The sequence below is a fragment of the Xenopus laevis genome, chromosome 7S (assembly GCF_017654675.1).
Source record: "Xenopus laevis strain J_2021 chromosome 7S, Xenopus_laevis_v10.1, whole genome shotgun sequence".
Taxonomy (NCBI): Eukaryota; Metazoa; Chordata; class Amphibia; order Anura; family Pipidae; genus Xenopus; species Xenopus laevis.
The window spans coordinates 41,850,057-41,872,938 of record NC_054384.1 but is presented as its reverse complement, the minus strand read 5'-3'; the positions used below and the strand labels follow the sequence as shown (position 1 = coordinate 41,872,938).

The window sequence follows — 22,882 nt, the reverse complement described above, 5'->3', positions numbered from 1 at the left end:
TGTTCTGCAGGTAGATATAAATAGTTAACATAAAGATTAACACATAACATCATGTATATCTGCATGTATATCAAACTTTGAATATTTGTGAATACTTTGCATATTAATGATTTTCACAGAAATAGATGTAAATCAAAATCTTGATTGAGTCCCTTTGGAGAGAGGGTCCTCAACCTATAGATCCATTGAACCTCAGTTCTTTTCAATATTAAATTGCGATCACCACCACGTTTTGGAGGAGGTATATGCTGAATCACTCTGTATCTGAGATCATCTGCAGTATGTCCAACTTCAACACAGTGTCTCGAAACAGGTAAAGACTTATTTTTAGTGTTAATGGTTGACCTATGCTGGGAGAACCTATCCCTGACCTTCTGGGTGGTTTCCCCAACATAGATCAAACCACATGGGCAGACAAGCATATACACAATAGGGATGTAGCGAACGGCGGAAAAAATGTTCGCGAACATATTCGCGAACTTGCGTCAAAAATGCGAACGGTTCGCGAACGTCGCAAACCCCATAGACTTCAATTGGAAGGCGAATTTTAAAAGCTAGAAAAGACATTTCTGGCCAGAAAAATGATTTTAAAGTTGTTTAAAGGGTGCAACGACCTGGACAGTGGCATGCCAGAGGGGGATCAAGGGCAAAAATGTATCTGAAAAATACATTGTTGACACAGCGCTGCGTTTTGTGCTGTAAAGGGCAGAAATCACACTACGTCACTCAGGTGATGTTTCTGGACACGGAATGTGAAAAAGCTCACACAGCGAGGTGGCACTTGGTTAAAGACTGGGCAAACAATGCCTGCAAGGGCAACGTATACAGTAGTGGATACGGATATTATATATTACAATATATTATTGCTGCTGTATCACTCAGGTGATGTTTACGGACACAGAATTATTATTGTTATTTAGACAGAATGTGAAAAAGCTCACACAGCTAGGTGGCACTTGCATACCTCCCAACTGTCCCTCTTTTGACCACTCAACCCCCTGTCCCTCTTTTGTACTGGAAAGTCCCTCTTTTCTCTGAACTGAACAGCTAACTTAATTAGCTTTTGGCAAAGAGCTCAGAACAGCTAACAGGTGCAAATAAGATACTTTGTAACAATTTTGACTCTGGTTGGTGCTGGTAGTGGTGAACTACTAGGAGGAGCAGCACACCAGTCCCACTCCCCAACACAGCTAGACTAATAGCACTGGGCTCTTATAGTAGCAAAGTAAAAAAACAAAAAAGAAAATAAAAGCAGTCCTTACAAGGACTATTGGCAGCAGCAGTCAGCAGATGAGAGATCAGCAGCAGGACAGCTGCCCACAGCAGCTACATACAGAGCACTGCAGTAGAAGGTAGATTACTAGCCAGCAAAGCTACCTAACCTAAAATGTCCCTCAAATCCCTGCAGAGTTCTGTCCCTACAATACAGAGCAGTTATCAAGTAGATTACTAGCCAGCAAAGTTACTATCAACTGTTCCTCAAATCACTAACCAGCTCTCTCCCTACACTAGCTCTTCCAAGCACACACAGGCAGAATGAAAAAACGCTGCAGGAAGGAGAGTGGTCCAGGGGGTGTAGGGGTGGTCCAGGAGGGAGAGCTTCCTGATTGGCTGCCATGTATCTGCTGGTCTGGGGTGAGAGGTCAAAAATAAGCGCCAGCTAAGGCGAACCCAAATTGGCGAACGTCGCGCGACGTTCGCGAACATTCGGCGGACGCGAACAGTCGATGTTCGCGCGAATTAGTTCGCAGGCGAACAGTCCGCGACATCCCTAATACACAACAAAGTTCGTATCACATGTATTAAACCCCTTGATTTTATAGGTTCGACTGTTATCTGAATCCCCGAACTCAGGACCCACTAATACATATTTACATTGTGTGCAGCCCTTACATTTAAACATACCCTCCCTTCTAGGGCCAAGGAATGTTTCTCTCCTGGGGGTAGAGCGAACATCTGCTTTTACCATCCTGTTACCTATAGTTGTATTCCGTCGATAGGACATTAGTGGCATTTGTTGAAATTCTCTAACAGAGGGATAGGCCTCCCTCAAAAGATGCCAGTGTTTATTCAGGATTCTGTTACAATTATTGCTACATTCATTATACTGTGAAACAAAAGTAACTCTTTTCTGGTTAATCTGATTATCCTCTCGCTGTCTCGTAGAGCCTAAGTTTCTAGACTGAACTTTACCTTTATTTCTCTCTATCACCTCCTTTGGATATCCTCTTTGTAGAAACTTTTTTTCCATATTTTCCAAATCTTTCTCGCGAGTATTTGGATCACTTGTTATCCTGTATATTCTAGAGAACTGACTAATGGGAATCGATTTCTTTACCCCCGGGGGATGATGGCTGTCATAGTCTAATAGCTGGTTCCGATCAGTCGGCTTTGTATAAATCTGAGTGTTAAATCCAATATCTGAGCGTGAGACTAAAACATCAAGGAATGCTATTTCTTGCAAATTTTCAGTCATAGTGAACTTTATATTTACATGGGCTCCATTAAGTACATCCAGGAAGGCGGACAGAGACTCCAGGTCACCCCGCCATAGAAGGAACATGTCATCGATGTACCTCCACCAAGCCACACAGTGGCTGGCGAAGAGCACATTCCGATAGACGTGTCCCTCCAAAAACCAGCTCATAAATGAGTTGGCATATGCCGGGGCGACCTTGGAGCCCATGGCCGTCCCCCGGGTCTGTAAATAATATTTGTCCCGAAATCTAAAGTAATTTCTGTTTAATATGAATCTCAGCAATTCAATAAAAAAGTCAATCTCACGCTCAGAATATTGAACACTCCCTTGTAATAGATATTTAACTGATTTCAAACCTTCATCGTGGGGGATGGATGTATATAAACTTGCCACGTCTAACGTGGCAAGTCTAACCTCTTCACCCGCACACTGTATACCAGAAAGCTTCTCAAGAAAATCACCCGTATCACGGATAAAAGATTTCGTCTGTTTAATTAAAGGAGTAAGTACTTTATCCAATACTTCCGCAGCTTTGCTGGTTAAGGACCCTATACCCGCCACAATCGGTCTACCGGGCGGGTTAATAGGGTCCTTATGAATTTTGGGTAGTACGTAGATTAGAGGAACAATAGGGAATTGTATCGTCATATATTTTCTGGAGGATTCAGTAATAGTTAAATTTTGTACACCATCCAGCAACAATTTATCAAATTCTCTTTTGAAACTTTCTGTCGGATCACCCTTCAGAACCATATACACTGTATCATCTGACAATTGGCGTAATATCTCGTTAACATACGTCTCTGTGTCCAACACAACGATGGCTCCCCCCTTATCGGAGGGCTTTATCGTTATGTTGGACATAGCCTGAAGCTCCATCAAGGTATCAATCTCAACCTTACTCATGTTAAATCTATGTCTGATATTTTTTGTCAAGGAATCACTTTCAATATCATTTTTCACTTTTTGAATATAGGTTTCAACAGCTGGATATGTGGTAGGTGGTACATAGTTGCTTTTAGATTTAAGCCCATATTTCTCAACAGCAAAACCTGGTAATGGGTCATGAGTCCTTTGTTCTTGTTGACACGAGAAATGCACCTTTAGTCTCAATGTGCGAAAGAACCTGTACAAGTCCACCTGTAATTGAAATGGATCCACTTGTGACGTGGGACAAAAGTTCAAACCATAAGATAACACCTTCTCCTGGATCGGTGTTAATTCAACAGACGAAAGATTAAATACTATTTGTTGCGGACATCCCGCCACGGTTGCTGTTTCCGCTCCCTCCGGGGTCTGGTATCTCTTTTGTTTTCGTTTACCTCGTCTGGTTCGTTTCCACCTGTGGATAAAAAAGGAGAACCCTCTTTTTGAGCCGGACGATCCACGAACTGTTGTGGTGCATATCTATATGAAGAACCGGATCTACTTCTCTCTCTTCCACGTATCATCTGTGACCAATTATACACCATGCCTCGTTCGTAGTCAGCGGTGTCTCTATCGAATTTCTGTTTTTTCCGAGTGATAACATCATTTCTGTACTGTTGCATTAAATCATCAAGTTTCTGTTGAAACTGCTGTAAATCATCCGATGACATCACAGTACTCATAGTATTATGCATAGTTGATAACTCAACTTCAATCTCTTTCAGCTCTCGTTCGATGAATTCTATATTCAACGCCATTATATCACGTGAGCATTTATTCAAAATGCCAGCAAACTTCATTTTGAATTCATCATTGCGAGCAAAGAGTGTAGGTTGTAGATTCACTCGTAAACCTCTTGGTATGCGTTGCACATGCAGATACTCAGTTAGTGTCAAGCCATGTAATTGCAGTTCAATTTGTTTCCTGTTACATGCTTCATATTTGCGTTTGCATCCTATAACCGAGGGTGCAGCAAGGAACTCTCTTGATCCACCAAAAATGCCCGATATCCTGGACAAATCATTTTCACTATATGAAAAAACGCCATACATGCTTTCAGCAGCCTCCATTTTGTGGATGTGCAGAACACGACTCTTCAAATACAATTTTCCAACTTATGTGTTGCACAATCCATCCGTAAATTGATTAATTATTCTTATATAATGGATCTATAGGTTGAGGACCCTCTCTCCAAAGGGACTCAATCGAGATTTTGATTTACATCTATTTCTGTGAAAATCATTAATATGCAATGTATTCACAAATATTCAAAGTTTGATATACATGCAGATATACATGATGTTATGTGTTAATCTTTATGTTAACTATTTATATCTACCTGCAGAACATAAGTTTTTTCATATTTGGGTACATTTTAACTATATGCAAATTTTCCATGGTTGCTATGAGAGCTCTTAGGGGCTTGAAGTATGTTGCTTCTTTTTGCGAATGCGCTACTTGATATCCCTTTTACTATGAGCGCGCAATTTGACGCTACTCTCTTTGGGTGTACGTAATTTGACGCCACTTCCCTTGAATGTGCGCGACCGAATGCCGCGTGTAACCAAGGGGACTGTGCGTCATTTCCGCCCATACGCTGTAAAGCGCGTCAACATGGACGCAATTCTGTTTAAAATTCTTTTCAAGATCACACAGAGGGGAGAGGCTTGAGAAAGGGGACTGGATGCCCCCGAAACGTTGCCGATTGATGCTCACTCTGTACAGATAAGTGCATATGCCTATACCTATGCTGGAATTATTTTAAGCGTTTTCAATAAATGCTAAGTTTTAACCACTGATGTGTGCGACCCTGTTGGACCGATTGTATGCTGTTTGGCGGAGTGACTCTTCCGCAGTTTGGGTCTGGGCACCATTGAAGAAAGTTATATAAGAATAATTAATCAATTTACGGATGGATTGTGCAACACATAAGTTGGAAAATTATATATATATATATATATATATATATATATATATACTCCAAGAAAGACCAGCAACACCAGGGTTTCTGTGTATCAAAGCAAAAGTGTATTCAAATAATGCATGAATAGCCGACGTGACGTTTCGGTCCACGCAGGGACCTTCCTCATGGCAACCATGCTCATAATCCAAATTCCCATAAATACCCAACAAAAGGAAGTGACATCAATAGCAATTAGTGACTGCTGTGTATCTTCAAAATTTTTTTTTAAGATCAATGATAAAAAGTAATATCTAAAAAAGACCGACAAATGCCAATAGTAAATTCAACATGTTACTTAGTGAAATATCATATGTACCAAATATTTTATATGAATGCATAAAATATTAAATATGTGCATGAACTATACGTTCAATAAAATTATGTCTGTGCTTTGAAGGTAACGAAGTGTCTGCAATACTCAGTATATAGTGGCTAAAGGTTATATGTTTAAAAACAATTACAAATGCCTCAAATTGTATATAAGCTCCCTTAGAATTAGATATTATTCGTACAATCAAAAAGAAGAAATCGTGGGAACTATTCCCATTCTAGTCAAACACTTTTAGGGGCTCTAGTCTAGATCCGAGGCAAAAAAAGAGACAGTCAGAATACGTACTAAATACATGGAACATCAGGCCACACTTCATAGGAAGGGAAATGATTCCTTACAAAATTGCCCAAAAAATGTTGACTATACGGGGGGCTCATTCACTCACAGGTAACAGCTCAACGATAATGAGCTATTTAGACCCTTTGGATGAACACAGTTCAGTTTATATGTCCAGAATGCTTCTCTCTGTAACAAAGCTTGATCAATGTTGCCTCCCCTTGGTAGATCTGCAATACAATCAATTGGCATGCATTTAAATGCAGAAGCAGGATGTTTGGCCATCAACCAATGCTGAGCCACAGGTTGTTTCGATATATCCTGTTTGGTGTCTTTCCTGGGTTTGGGGTCGAGTGCGGCCCTGATGGTTGCCCGGTGCATGCTGATACGCTCCCTCAGTTGTCTACGGGTTTTACCACAATATAATAAACCACACGGGCATTTAATTATATATATCACGTTCTGTGAAATGCAGGTCAATCTCTGCTTAATCTCATATGGTTTGCCCGTGTGTGGATGAAAGAACTTGTCTCCTGTGATCAGGGAGCTGCACATAACACAACCACCACATCTGTAAACACCCACTTTGCCTGTAACCATCAATGATTTATACTTGCTTACCGGGTCCGCCGGTGACAGAAGTTCTTTTATATTCCTATGCCTCCTGTGTCCAAAGCGAATCCGTTTACGGTTAATGCCGGTGAGTTCCGTGTCAGTTTGAACGATAGGCCATTGCTGTAATACAGATTGCTTAATTAAAGGGGTACATGCATCAAATGTGGTCATATAATAAATTATGTCCTCCGCATTTTTCTTTTCAACAGTACCCGTTGGGCCCCTCAAGATAAGCTCTCGATCCTGGGATTCTGCCCATTTTTTTGTTTTATCTATTAGATCACTGGGGTACCCTCTCTCCAGAAACTTCTGAGCCATAGTCTCCAATGCCTTAGTCCTTTCTAGCTCGTTACTCGTTATGCGAATGACACGAAGCATCTGCGATTTTGGCAACGAATTGAGCAAATGACGGGGATGTCCACTGCTATAATGCAGTAACGAATTCCTATCCGTAGGTTTTTGGAATATCTTAGTGTGTAATCGGTGTGATTCTATGTCCTTATACACCGTTACATCAAGATAGTCTATACTGCTACAATTTTTTTGTGCAGTAAACCTTATTGGAGATGCTGTCCCATTAAGATCTGATATAAAGAGCGATAGCTGATCCTCAGTGCCATACCACAAAAAGAATAGATCGTCTATGTAGCGCCTATAGTACCCACCATGCTTGCGAAACATTGGATGGCCATATATGTACGTTGTTTCATAATCATGCATAAACGTATTTGCATAAGTAGGCGCTACATTAGAACCCATAGCGGTCCCCGACAACTGTATGTAGAAATTGTTTTCAAACTTGAAGTAATTTTTATGCAGTATAAAATCAAGTAAATCTATCACAAATTCCGATGGGGGACCTGCATATGTTGGGCTTTCATACAGCAGTTTTCTCACTGCATCTATTCCTTTGTCGTGTGGTATGCACGTGTAGAGACTGTGGACGTCCATAGTTACAAAAAGGAAGTTCATGTTGGCTGTATCAATACTAGCAACCATTTTTAAAAAATCTGTTGTGTCACTTAAATAAGAACCCAGCTGCCTTACTAGGGGCTGTAGTAACATATCCACATACCCCGATATTTTTTCAGTCAAGGAACCCCTGGCCGATATAATTGGCCTCCCCGGGGGTTGGGTTAACGATTTATGGACCTTTGGTATAGTATAAATCACAGGTCTTACCGGATGCTCAACGTATAGTCCATTATATAAAGTCTCCGATATCCATCCGTGGGTACACGCTTCCTCCAGCAGAATCTTAAGCTGTGTCTGAAATTTGAGAGTAGGGTCATAGCTTAGTTTACAGTAACAACTTGCGTCTGATAACTGTCCCAATATTTCAGTTCTGTAATACTCGTAGTCAAGAACCACTACTGCCCCTCCCTTGTCAGCGGGCTTCACGATTATATTGGAATTCTCACGTAACCCTCTCAGGGCCGTACGTTCCTCTTTGGTACAATTCCCCCTATTGCGTGATTGTTGTAAGAAATCTGGTACTGCTGCGTCCAACATGCGTGAAAATGTACGTAAAGATGCATTATTAATAATCGGGTCAAAGACACTTTTGGCTCTAAATTGGGGTATAATCCTATCGTCCTCTGTTATGCTCCCCCTGGCTCCTTTAAAGTGCTCCTGCAGTCTCAATGTTCGCGAAAATCTATAATTGTCCACAATAATGTTAAAGTCCTGAGGCACTACAGAAGGAACATAGGATAACCCCTTAATCAGTACGCTTACCTCCGGTGGCGTTAGCTGATGTCCTGACAGATTTATAATCGCCTGCTCGGCAGCACTCTGCTCCCCTGGCGTGGAGGTCTGCCCCGACCTTTTGCTCTGCTTGTGTTTGCGGCCCCCTCTGCGTTGCTTATTGTGGCCCCTGCTTCTTGGGGCTGCTCTCCGCCTAAAAAAGGTTGCTGTGTGGGATTCAACTCCGCCACAGGTTCTTCCTCCGATTCCGCGCTGCTTGAAATATACCCCAGCGGCTTTCTCACACGCCGCGTCATCACTCTGCGCCTCTGTGCTCCGGATCTCCCTCCATGACGCCATCTGTATACGCCATCCTCTCTGTAATCCTGCTGCACACGAAGGTATTTCGAACGTTTAAAGGCAAGTATCTCACTCTTGTATTTAATCAGTTGTTCTTGCAGCTTGTTTAGCCAGTCACCGTCCTTGTCCATCCTCAGAGTGCTTAGATTGTCAGACTCAAATTGTATTATCTCACCACGCACTGTCTTCAGCTCCCGTCCCGTCTCCTCAATTACCAGCAATATCAGTTCCTGTGAACATCTATCAAGGGCTGCACACCACCGATTACAGAAATCCTGGTTACTACGCCCGATGGTAGGCATATTATTAATCCGAAAGCCACGTGGGATCCTCTTTTCTCTGTAATACTCTGCTATTGATGTCACTTCCTTTTGTTGGGTATTTATGGGAATTTGGATTATGAGCATGGTTGCCATGAGGAAGGTCCCTGCGTGGACCGAAACGTCACGTCGGCTATTCATGCATTATTTGAATACACTTTTGCTTTGATACACAGAAACCCTGGTGTTGCTGGTCTTTCTTGGAGTATTCGCATTTCTTACCTTGCACCCAGGTAACACGACGTCAGCAGGGTGCTGTCCTAGTGAGGATATATATATATATATATATATATATATATATATATATGCGTATCCTTCAACTGATTGCCTGGTATAATTCAGACAATCTGATCAAAGATATATGATTTAAGGAGACATGGAGGCAGATTCCCTAAAGGGCGAAGTGACTAATGCTAGCGAAAATTCGCCAGCGTGACTTCATTTGTCCTTTGTGACTTCTCTGTTCTGCAATGGGTGACTCAACGTGGATTGCTGTCAACAAAATATTTTATGGTATAGGGCTCAATGGTGTTTACAGCATAAGTTTCTCCACAATTTAGTTTTTTGTTCACCAGATCACTTGGCAAGCCTTTATGCTTACAATTTACTGTGTCACAGGCTGGGTTACCCAAAGAATGTAGGCATCTAAACAAGGGGAGTCAAAATCAAGGGTAAAAGTTATCCACATATGAATAAATAGAAAGAATGATAGTAGAAATTAGTGACATAACTTTTATACCCTGATCTGCTTACACAAAGTTTATAAAAGTTCATTCCACAGCAGGCATGCTTGCTTTTGATATATTGTCAGAATGTTAGGTGCCCTTTGAAGATCAGAAGGGACTCTATACAAATAATTTGAGATGGACTGTAAACTTCTGTAAATTGCTGAGATAGGTCAGATCAGATCAGTAAGAAGCTTAAATGTATGATGCCTCCTAGGACTTGTGTGATCATCACACCTTCCCTGAGGAAGTGGTCAAGGGAGACTGCAAAACGCGTTGGATATTGGAGCAGTTTGATTTATTCATTGATCACGGATATTGGAGCAGTTTGATTCAATCATCGATCACAGACTCAACAGGAGAAACCTTCCTGGACCCAGAACCAGTACTACGTGCTTTATGATCTGGCGATCCTTGTAATAGAAAATCGTTTGTTTTATGGTGATTTTTAACATTTTTTAAAGCAATATTATACTATATTTTGCTTTATATCTTCATTACTACTTGGTGGATGACTGGAGAAAATATACCCGAAAGGGGGAATCTTGAAAAATATCACACTGGTGGATCTTCTGCAATATAGCTCTCCAGGCACCATTTTTAAACACTCTGTGGCTCTAGGGGCTTAATTACTTATCTTAATTGAGACAATACTACTCTAAGGGGCCGATTCACTAAGGGTCGAATATCGAGGGTTAATTAACCCTCGATATTCGACTAGGAATTAAAATCCTTCGACTTCGAATATCGAAGTCGAAGGATTTAGCGCAGATAGTTCGATCGAACGATCGAAGGATAATTCCTTCGATCGAACGATCGAAGGATAATTCCTTCGATCGAACGATTAAATCCTTCGAATCGAACGAAGTTATGCTGTATCTCTCTTTATCTTTGTGTTTTTACCCAACCACCTTTCTCAGTTGTTTAGAATTTAAAATACCTGTAATTTCATGTAAACATAAGTCTAGTAAAAGTATTTGCACACAATCAGTACATGATATGTACTCTGTTTACAACAGTCCTCATTTTTAGCTAAAGTATATCAATGGATAAATCCAGTTCTGAATGTGTTTGTGTGCGTGTGTGTATGTGTATGTGTGTTTTGTACTGCCATTTTACCAAAATTAAAACCAATCTTCCCATGAGCCCCAGTATGCATGCAATTTGAACCAACCTCATTTTTAACTGATTTTCAGATCAATAATGAACATTTAGGGGCCGATTCACTAACTTCGAGTGAAGGATTCGAAGTAAAAAAACTTCGAATTTTTGTGCTCCTCGACTATGAATTGACGTAAATTCGCCTGAGTAGAATGATTCAAATACTGTAGATCGAGCGCCATTCGATAGTCGAAGTACTGGATCGAGCGCAAAAACGCTGCGACTATTCGCCCATTCGATAGTCGAAGTACTGTCTCTTTTAAAAATACTTTGACTGCCTACTTCGCCACCTAAAACCTACCGAATTGCTTTAAAAGCCTATGGGAAAGTCCCATAGGCTTGTTTTCCAAGCTTTTGATCGAATAAAAAGGCTGTCGATCAAATGAAAATCCTTCGAGCGAATATTCGATCGAGCACCTATTCGCCTGGCGAATATTCGCCAATTCGACTATTCGCCAGCGCGTAAATTCGCCCGAATTGCCTATTCGATTCTATTCGATTCTATTCCCCAGTCGAATTTCGAGGGATTTCACCCCTCGAAATTCGACCCTTGATGAATTTGCCCCTTAATGCTAACAACATTTTTACTTTTTAAAAAAATATATGAATGTGAAACGGCATTCTTATTAACATAATTCATTAGTAAAATGCAAGGTCGAGTTAGTCAACCTGGACGTATGTGGGTGTGTGTTTGGTGCAGAAGTCCTATGGACAAGTATGTTGGCATAAACATAGGTATGGTTGTTTTATTTCCCATTGTCTTAGGTATAAAAAGCAGATGATTTTAACATTTCTTAACTATTAAAAATCATGCATGCTCACTATTAAAAAATAATTCATTTCTAGATGGAATGGTACTTAGGGTTTAACCAATTTATTGTACATTATTTTAGTTTCAGTAATATACTTGTAATATAATGTTAACACACATATCACAAAGGTAAGTTACATAATAATGCATAATTACTTTTAGCAGAATAAGCAACAAATATCCACCTACTTGGATCAGAAAGTACTGAATCTGTTTTCGGCAAAAACTGGTCACAACGCACACCTTGATAGCCCTCTTTGCACCTGACAAAAAAGTAAAATAAAATGGTTAATATTTGAATGCTCAAAAGTTTACTTTACATGAAAGCAGCAAAATGTACATAAATGATGCATCAAACATTGATCTATGCAATGCAACATAGTCTCTACAAGCAGTGTTTGAGCCCATTAATTCTGAAACAGATAACTTTTATTTTATTAGACAAACTATGAGACACATAAAGAACACAGTATAACATTATAGAAGAGTTCATTAAAATGACTATAACAACACTTACAATATGCTAAGACTTACCTTACTTCCTTTTAGCACTCGCCTTCAGTTCCTCTTTCATACATACTGTATTGTGGAGATTTGTTTCACAGTTTCATTGGATGCTTTAAAGTGCTCTGTCATCTACACCTGTTATATTCTGAATACTGGTGGCTAATTAGCTCATTACCATGTCTGTCGTAGTCATGACTGTTCTGATACAAAGACTAAACCATTCTTTGCAAGTTATTTTACAAGCAAACCCTCCCTTTTTTAATTAGGTTCAGCTCATTTTGAATTTGAAAGCACATAACCATTATCCCTCTACCTGTACCTGCATCTAAGTAGGAGGTGAGTAACCAGGGCAGTATTGGAGGAACCTAGGGAGTGCAGAAATCTGAGTGCATGGGGGTCCTAAAATAGTGTAGACAGTGTCAGTGACTGTGTTATTCTCCATTTATATAAATGAAAAGTGGCTGACAGCAGGCACACCATTGTTATTCCTAAAATAAACCATAGATGTAACACTTGACATGTTCTGAACATAAGCTTGCTATAACATAAGGTATCCCTAACTCAGAACTAACTCCAAGGACCCAGTCACGGCTCACTCTTCTGCCTATAGCAGTCCCCTTTGGCTTCAGGAGGAGCCCTCTGTTACTCAGATGCCACCAGGACTTAATGTGAGAGCACCAAGTAGAGAGTTCTGAGCAGGTTAGGAAGCTAATTTTTACCGAAAGGACAGGGGAGCAGTTAGCGAGGCATGAAACAGGCAGGATCAATACTAGATATGCAATGAAGTGCCAAATCAGATAACAGCAGCAAGGTTGGGGTCACAGGCCAGGGTCAAAAATGAACAGTGTTAGAGCAGCACCAAATCAGGAATTGAAGAATATAAAAAACAGACTGGGGTCAGGGACAGGCAGGGATCAAAACCGGAAAACACAACTAGAAATCACACCCAGGAACTTAGGAAAGTTGGGTAATGGGAAAAAGGCATGTGCGCCTTTAAATATTCAAATTTCACACCAATCACGATGACGTCACGCAACACACACAAAGAATACTGAGTTTACCCATACGCTTCACAAACCCAGAAGCGGTGCTCAGTTGCAGCGATGAGAGGCAGCAGGCGCCGGGCCCACTAGACCACCAGGTACTCTTGCCTGGCAGGGGCTATCAGGACATTAATGACGCCAGCGGGACCTTACTGTAAAGAACCTCTATGTTAAAGCGTATATGTTAAAGTCTTTCAATATCAATAACATATTGATATACTCATTTTGCAAGGTATCTTATCTTGGGACAAGAAATAATTATCTTTTAAAGCTCTATAACGAGTGATGAAAGTATATAAATGTATGTTGTTTATGTTTTTTGTGTGTTTATTAATTCTGATGCAATAAATGATACAATGAAGAAGCTATAACTTCATGTCATTAGAGAGATGATTATCCGGTCCTGACATTTATGCAGTATATACATGACCCTGAATTGTATCTTTTGGAAATAATGTCAGTGAAAGATGGTGTCACGTAATGTGCTTAATTTTCCTAGTAATTCAAGCAATATAATTGACAATTATGGAACTCTATAACATATTTGTCCTCATCAAATAAAAGGGATTAAACACACTAATGACAGTTATTAAAATGAAAACATATCCATTACTGAGAAGAGTGAGTTGCTAGGAGACTATTTATCTTTCAGTGCTGTTTAATTCCAAGATGTTATGTACAAATACCAAACAAAATAATTTATCAAAACAAACTAAATGCAGGTATGCAGTAAATATTAATGCAAAGAACAATAAAAGTGATGACTGTAGTGATAAATCGTTACACTGCTAAACCAAAGACAGTATCTCAATAAAACAAATAAGCTAGGGTGAGTGGGATAACACAAATTAATGCATTTGCTGAGAATTATAATTGGAAAATGTCCACTTAACCATGCAGCACTGCTTTGATTGCCTTTTTTGTATATGTTTCAATGCTTTTTTTCTAACATGTACTTTATATAAAGGTGGGGAGACTGTGTGAGTTTGAAAAGCTATGTAATAGGCAATGAGTCTACAGCAAATAATCATGTTTTGGTTCACATTTGTTACTGCTGAAGGTATATTAAACAGGTGTTTTATTTAAGTTGCTGAGAGATGACAAATATTTTCATTAGCTCTTTCACATTGCCCAAATAAAATACTTATTTTAGAAAACTTAGAAAAAAACATAGGTACATATGCTCTGTACATTACAGTTCATTACAGCTTAACATGTCACATATTTGTGGTGATATACAAATGCACACAATAGTTATTACAATGCAAAGTTTATTTCTCAGTAGTGTTATAGTGCTGTCTTGGGCATTATTGCTTTGGTTAAAGCACTAAAAATACATCTTGTAGTCATTCTAATGCTTAGACAAAATCACCAATGAAAATAAACTCACCAAATAGAAATAGCGGTCCAGGTGCACCAGCCCCAAACCCTCAGCTTAGGAAGTGGAAACCATCACAAAAGGGACCTCCAGGCAACTGACCCACACATTTTGTGCCCTATAGGCACTTAGTCCAAGTACCTACAAGGCACTAAACCTAATTTTTACTTTGTATCTGTGGCTCTGTGGATTTTTCTAGAGTGCATTGATGGCCCCTTTGTGTTTGTGTAGCTGAGGTGAAAATTCTTGTCACCAATATTGCCCACACACTGATACCAAAGCAGATATCAGTTTTGGAATGGGGTTGTCTGCATTTACCAGACAAGCTATATTTAGTTTCCAATCCCACACATTTTGAAATCTGTTTTCTAAAATGTGTTAAACTTAATTTTGTAGAGTCAGGATTCTGAAGAATGGATGGTTGTACACCCTGTATTTTTTTTGGTGAAAATAATTGTTACAGTAAATAGAGAATCATAGGACAGTTGGTGAGTACATGGCCCTGTTATAGCATTTGCCTACCAGAACTCTATAGAAAATAACTTTTCTGCAAAGATGGCAGATTACATTCTTTTTATGCAGTTTGTTTCCTGCCCTGCACATCATCAGGCTTATACCACAGCACTGCACAGAAGCATTTATACATGAAACAAAGAAATTACTAAAGACTGTAATTTACATTTCTTGAATCTGGTCCTGCTGGTCCAGGGCATTATGTACATAGAAAATTTAGATTTGGGCTAGAGTTATCAGATATAATAATTTCATTTTCATGCAAGCTGTGAAAGAGATGAAGGGAAGAAAGCATGCAGCTCTTGTACTGCAGTGACTATCTATTTCTTGGCCTACCATTCTGTCCCTTGACCTGGCTCTTTTTTGATTAATGTCTCTTTTATGAAAAAAAAAAAAAAAACAGCAACTAGGCAACAACCATTTGATTTTGATATAAGATATCAGAGTAGCTTTCAGTAGGAGCAGTGTATGCAATGTCATTTTCTCTATTAGCCAGGTAGACTAACTATATTTATATTATTTTTAATATTCCTTTTCATTTTGTAGTGTAAAATATTCCATATATGTTGTGCAGTTAATTTAAAATAATATATCTAATATATTAAATCTTTTTTTAGTACCGAGGATTTATGTGTTCTAATTTCTCAAAAATATTTTCACCCTAGTTGTCTCTCCATAAAGAATCATCCTCCAGCTACTGTATAATGGATGGTTGTGCCACATATTTAGCTTTCAATAATTAATTAGCACATTCTTGGCATGAAAGCAGTCACACTGCGATAAAAGTAATCAGATGGGAATACAATTCTCTACAGCAAAGAGAAACCATACCAATTTACTGTTTTATCATAACTACATTGTTTTTATTTATTTTTGCTGATTATTCAGATTATGGAAATGTTATTCAGAACCTTTGCAACATTATGAAGCTCTGCTGAATAAAAATGTAACCTTGTCAAGTAGGATATATAGAGAATGATCTGCACAGTGGACATTATTATCATATGCTACCTCATTCAGAAATCAAATATTCATGGTTCTATAATTGCTTGTGAAAGATCAGAAAAAATGTATTCACCTAATTGATCTCACAAGACCTGCATTAAACAGAGAAATTAAATAGGATTTTTCATTTTCAATTTGCAATTCCCTTTGTTTTACCTGCATGCCTAAAAGTGCTATTACATTAATATGGTAATGCAGCTGATTTATGTGTGGCCCTAAAGAAATCAAACTGTGTTTTAAATGTACAACTGGCTTTCTGCAAATAAAACACTAAAATATACATGTATATAATACAGATATGTATGTTATACAAATAAAACCCCAGGTAAGGATAATGAGCAAACAACTTTAACATGTTAGAAGCCTTTCCAAATATTCTGAAGCCAGATGATGTACATCAGTACTGCAAGTAGCATTCCTGTACCTGGTTAAATGTTGAGACGCCCCATGGCTATTGTTGGATTTCAAACAACCCATATTCACCCATCACTATTATACAGTATTTTTTGTCTCAGTGAGACTTCCACATAGTCACAGAGATGATTCTACTTCTCTTGCCTGCACTTAAAGTAACTGTACCCAAACACAGAAAGCAGAATGCTGCTTACTGGAGCACTGCAACATTAGATAGTCTACTGGCAAAACAGCACATTCAAAGAAAAATATGAACTGATGTAAGTCAGCACCACCAAAGATTTTGTATAGTAATAGGTCTAAAATAAAGTGGAAATAAAACAACTATTGTTATAGTCATTTGAAAACCAAAAGGAACCATGTAAGTTTAAAACGTAAACAAACATTGTTGGCAAAATTTTGGGGTGCTGGTGTATTGCTATCAAGTATAAGGAGCAAATATATTTTTCTTTCAGCTTCTTGCTTTAGACAATCATGATTGAGCCATTACAAAATATATGATGTTTTCTATAAAACCATGCTAACCAGGTGTTGCCTTTAATGCTTTTATTAAAATTATTCCTTCAAACTAGGCAAAGTTTTATGCTTTTTGTAAGCTGCATATCTACTTGTTGCATAATAATAGCATAGCATAATAGAATGGTGGCTAGAGCGTCAGGATAATATCATACCTTGCTAGCGGTGCCTTGGAATGCACTTTGTATTTATGGTATAGCAGTCTTTCATAACTCTTTATGGTGGCAAAACACTACTTTACTTGCAGTCTTATTCTGTACAACTAGGTAGACAGTTCAAACAGATGGAAAAACAAACTACTTAAACAGGTACAGTAGTGTTACCACCCTGCTACTTGCTAGGGATGTAGCGAACGTCGGAAAAAAAGTTCGCGAACATATTCGCGAACTTGCGCAAAAACGCGAGCGGTTCGCGAACGGTTCGCGAACCCCATAGACTTCAATGGGAAGGCGAACTTTAACATCTAAAAAAAAAATTTCTGGCCAGAAAAATGATTTTAAAGTTGTTTAAAGGGTGCAACGACCTGGACAGTGGCATGCCAGAGGGGATCAAGGGCAAAAATGTATCTGAAAAATCTGCCTGTGTGTGCTTGGAAGAGATAGTGTAGGGGGAGAGCTGTTAGTGATTTCAGGGACAGATGATAGTAAGTTTGCTGGCTAGTAATCTGCTTGATACTGCTCTGTATTGGAGGGACAGAAGTCTGCAGGGATTTGAGGGATATTTTAGCTTAGGTAGCTTTGCTGGCTAGTAATCTACTGTTCTCTTTAAACAACTGCCATACGTTGACCTTGTAGGCATTGTTTGCCCAGTTTTTTTGGACGCAGCCACTGAAGCACAGTTGCCAGAAAAAATATGCCATATAAATGCTGAAAATAGTCATTTTTCGCCATACGTTGACCTTGTAGACATTGTTTGCCCAGTTTTTTTGGTTGCAGCCACTGAAGCACAGTTGCCAGAAAAAATATGCCATATAAATGCTGAAAATAGTCATTTTTCGCCATACGTTGACCTTGTAGACATTGTTTGCCCAGTTTTTTTGGTTGCAGCCACTGAAGCACAGTTGCCAGAAAAAATATGCCATATAAATGCTGAAAATAGTCATTTTTTGCCATACGTTGACCTTGTAGGCATTGTTTGCCCAGTTTTTTTGGTCGCAGCCACTGAAGCACAGTTGCCAGAAAAAATATGCCATATAAATGCTGAAAATAGTCATTTTTTGCCATATACGTTGAGTCAACGTATGGCAAAAAATGACTATTTTCAGCATTTATATGGCATATTTTTTCTGGCCTCTGTGCTTCAGTGGCTGCGGCCAAAAAAACTGGGCAAACAATGCCTACAAGGTCAACGTCGTTGACCTTGTAGGCATTGTTTGCCCAGTTTTTTTGGCCGCAGCCACTGAAGCACAGAGGCCAGAAAAAATATGCCATATAAATGCTGAAAATAGTCATTTTTTTGGTCGCAGCCACTGAAGCACAGTTGCCAGAAAAATTATGCCATATAAATGCTGAAAATATGCATTTTTTTGGTTGCAGCCACTGAAGCACAGAGGCCAGAAAAATTATGCCATATAAATGCTGAAAATATGCATTTTTTTGGTTGCAGCCACTGAAGCACAGAGGCCAGAAAAATTATGCCATATAAATGCTGAAAATATAAATTTTTTGGTTGCAGCCACTGAAGCACAGAGGCCAGAAAAATTATGCCATATAAATGCTGAAAATATGCATTTTTTTGGTTGCAGCCACTGAAGCACAGAGGCCAGAAAAATTATGCCATATAAATGCAGAAAATATGCATTTTTTTGGACGCAGCCACTGAAGCACAGTTGCCAGAAAAAATATGCCATATAAATGCTGAAAATAGTCATTTTTTGCCATACGTTGACCTTGTAGACATTGTTTGCCCAGTTTTTTTGGTTGCAGCCACTGAAGCACAGAGGCCAGAAAAAATTAAACCAGTAGGGTTTGCACCCTAGTTTGTAACGGTGGCGGAGGGAGGAGGAAGACGCTAAAGGACAGCTGTGTGTGGAGTCATGAGGCTTGAAGAGAAGGACAGCTGCATAGAAGTCAGAACAAGTCTTCCGGCGTGCAGTAACCCTCCGAGATCCACCCCTCATTCATTTTAATAAAGGTCAGGTAATCCACACTTTTGTGACCTAGGCGAGTTCTCTTCTCAGTTACAATCCCTCCTGCTGCACTGAAGGTCCTTTCTGAGAGCACACTTGAGGCTGGGCAAGACAAGAGGTTCATGGCAAATTGTGACAGCTCTGGCCACAGATCAAGCCTGCGCACCCAGTAGTCCAGGGGTTCATCGCTCCTCAGAGTGTCGATATCTGCAGTTAATGCCAGGTAGTCCGCTACCTGCCGGTCGAGGCGTTCTTTGAGGGTGGATCCAGAAGGGTTGTGGCGCTGCCTTGGACAGAAAAACATTTGCATGTCTGACGTTACAGACTGGCCAAAGGGCTTTGTCCTTGCAGGTGTGCTCGTGGCAGGATTACTGGCACCTCTGCCCCTGGAATGTTGATGAGTTCCTGAAGTGACATCACCCTTAAAAGCATTGTACAACATGTTTTGCAGGCTGGTTTGTAAATGCCGCATCTTTTCGGACTTGTGGTATGTTGGTAACATTTCTGACACTTTATGCTTGTACCGAGGGTCTAGTAGCGTTGCGACCCAGTACAGGTCCTTCTCCTTAAGCCTCTTGATACGGGGGTCCTTCAACAGGCATGACAGCATGAAAGACCCCATTCTCACAAGGTTGGATGCAGAGCTATCCATCTCCGCTTCCTCATTATCAAGGACTGCATCATCCACGGTCTCCTCCCCCCAGCCACGTACAAGACCAGGGGTCCCCAAAAGGTCACCACTAGCCCCCTGGGAAGCCTGCTCCTGTTGGTCCTCCTCCTCCTCCTCCACAAAGCCACCTTCCTCCTCTGACTCCACTTCTGGCACCTCTCCCTGCGTTGCAGCAGGTGCCTGGGTTCGTTCTGGTGATTCCGACCAGAAATCGTGCGCTTCCAGCTCCTCGTCACGCTGGTCTACAGCCTCATCTGTCACTCGTCGCACGGCACGCTCCAGGAAGAAAGCGAAGGGTATTAGGTCGCTGATGGTGCCTTCGGTGCGACTGACCATATTTGTCACCTCTTCAAAAGGTCGCATGAGCCTGCAGGCATCGCGCATAAGCACCCAGTAACGGGGGAAAAAAATCCCCCAGCTGTGCAGATCCAGTCCTACCACCCAGTTCAAAAAGGTACTCGTTGACGGCCCTTTGTTGTTGCAGCAGACGTTCCAACATAAGGAGCGTTGAATTCCAGCTAGTCTGGCTGTCAGAAATCAAACGCCTGACTGGCATGTTGTAGCGCTGCTGAATGTCAGCAAGGCGTGCCATGGCTGTGTAGGAACGTCTGAAATGGGCCGACACCTTTCTGGACTGGGTGAGAACGTCCTGGAATCCTGGGTACTTGGAGACAAAACGTTGGGACTATTAAATTTAACACATGTGCCATGCAGGGCACATGTGTTAAATTGCCTAGTCTCAACGCTGCCAACAGATTGCTTCCATTGTCACACACCACTTTTCCGATCTGCAGTTGGTGTGGGGTCAGCCACCGATCGGCCTGTGACTGCAGAGATGACAGGAGTACAGATCCGGTATGGTTTTTGCTTTCCAGGCACGTCATCCCCAAGACAGCGTGACAACGGCGTACCTGGCACGTCGAATAGCCTAGGGGGAGCTGGGGGTGCACAGGTGTGGAGGAGGAGAAGGAGGACCCAGCAGCAGAGTAAGAAGAAGAAGAAGACGAGGTAGAGAGCGATGGAGGAGTAGAGGTGGTGGCAGAACCGCGTGCAATCCGTGGCGGTGACACCAACTCCACTGTTGTTGTTGAGCTACCCATTCCCTGCTTCCCAGCCATTACCAAGTTCACCCAGTGGGCAGTGTAGGTGACATACCTGCCCTGACCATGCTTGGAGGACCATGCGTCAGTAGTCATATGGACCTTTGGCCCAACACTAAGTGACAGAGATGCGGTAACTTGGCTCTGCACATGTTGGTACAGGTGTGGTATTCCCTTTTTAGAAAAAAAATTGCGGCTGGGTACCTTCCACTGCGGTGTCCCAATTGCTACAAATTTGCGGAAGGCCTCAGAGTCCACCAGCTGGTATGGTAAAAGCTGGCGGGCTAAGAGTGCAGACAAGCCAGCTGTCAGACGCCGGGCAAGGGGGTGACAGTCAGACATTGGCTTCTTACGCTCAAACATGGCCTTCACAGAAACTTGGCTGGTGGCAGATGACTGGGAATGGGAACAGGTGGTCAAGGTGGAAGGCGGAGTGGAGGGTGGTTCAGACGGGTCAAGGAGAGCAGAGGTAGAGCAGTAAGATGCTGGACCAGAAGGAGTGTGGCTTTTAGTTTGCCTGTTGCCTTTGAGGTGTTGCTCCCAAAGTGCTTTGTGCTTGCCGCTCATGTGCCTTCGCATAGAAGTTGTACCTATGTGGCTGTTGGGCTTACCAAGGCTCAGTTTCTGACTGCACTCATTGCAAATTACAATGCTTTTGTCAGAGGCACACACATTAAAAAAATCCCACACTGCTGACTTTTTGGAAGTGTGCGATCTGGCGGTAACAGTAGAAGTTGGCGGCATTGGCGGCAATGGCGGGTGCGTTGGCCGGCTGAACACAGGTGCCGATACATGTTGTTGCCCTACTGATCCCTGCGGGCTGTCCTCCCTGCTTCTTCTAAGTCTTATTCTCCTACTGCCTCTCTGACTCTCCGTCTCTCCATCTGAACTACCCTCCTCTTGCTCTCTTCTACTAGGCACCCACAAAACATCAATCTCCTCATCATCATTCTCCTCAGATGCATCAATTTCTTCTGACACATCACAGAAGGAAGCAGCAGCGGGGACCTCCTCCTCATCACTCATTATGTCCATCTCTGTCGTGTTCTCTGCCAGAATTAAATCTGGTGTAAGGTCCTCATCTCCTTCATCTTCTTCTGGCAATAATGGTTGCGCATTACTCAGTTCAAGAAACTCATGGGAAAATAACTCCTCTGACCCCAGTGAAGAAGGGGCACCGGTGGTGGAGGAAGTGTTACGTGGGGTGGCCATAGCAGTGGAGGATGAGGAGGATGTTGTGGTAAAGTTAGAAACGGTAGAGGATGGGGTGTGCTGTGTAAGCCAGTCAACTACCTCTTCAGCATTTTGGGAGTTCAGGGTCATTGGCTTTTTAAAACTGGGCAATTTGCTAGGGCCACAGGATTGCATAGCAGCACGGCCCCTAGCACGGCCTCTGCGTGGCGGCCTGCCTTTGCCTGGCATTATTTTTTAAAAAACAACAACAACAACAAAAACTCAGTTGGTTTTTCTGGAAACGATAATACACACAGCTAGATGGCGGGTTGAAGAAAACAGTGTGCAAATAATGCCTACAAGGTCAACGTATACACTACTACAGCGGTGGATACGGATTACGTAAAATATATTATGGCTGCTTGAAAAAAGTCACTCCGGTGTTTTTTCTGGAGACGGTAATATTATGGATATTTAGACAGAATGTGAACAAGGTCACACAGCTAGATGGCGGGTTGAAGAAAACAGTGTGCAAATAATGCCTACAAGGTCAACGTATACACTACTACAGCGGTGGATACGGATTACGTAAAATATATTATGGCTGCTTGAAAAAAAGTCACTCCGGTGTTTTTTCTGGAGACGGTAATATTATGGATATTTAGACAGAATGTGAACAAGGTCACACAGCTAGATGGCGGGTTGAAGAAAACACTGTGCAAATAATGCCTACAAGGTCAACGTATACACTACTACAGCGGTGGATACGGATTACGTAAAA

The 22,882-nt window shown here is 41.1% G+C and overlaps 1 protein-coding gene across 4 annotated transcripts in view; it reads right to left on the bottom strand.

The window, feature by feature from the left end:
• The window catches only part of LOC108703350 (pro-neuregulin-3, membrane-bound isoform-like), a 500,441-nt gene that overhangs the window by 143,692 nt on the left and 333,867 nt on the right, over positions 1-22,882 (bottom strand). For all 4 annotated transcript variants that reach the window (XM_041571157.1, XM_041571154.1, XM_041571155.1 and 1 more), the window contains exon 3: positions 11,844-11,917. In XM_041571157.1, the coding sequence (XP_041427091.1) occupies positions 11,844-11,917 (74 nt within the window). The remainder of the gene's footprint in view (positions 1-11,843; positions 11,918-22,882) is intronic.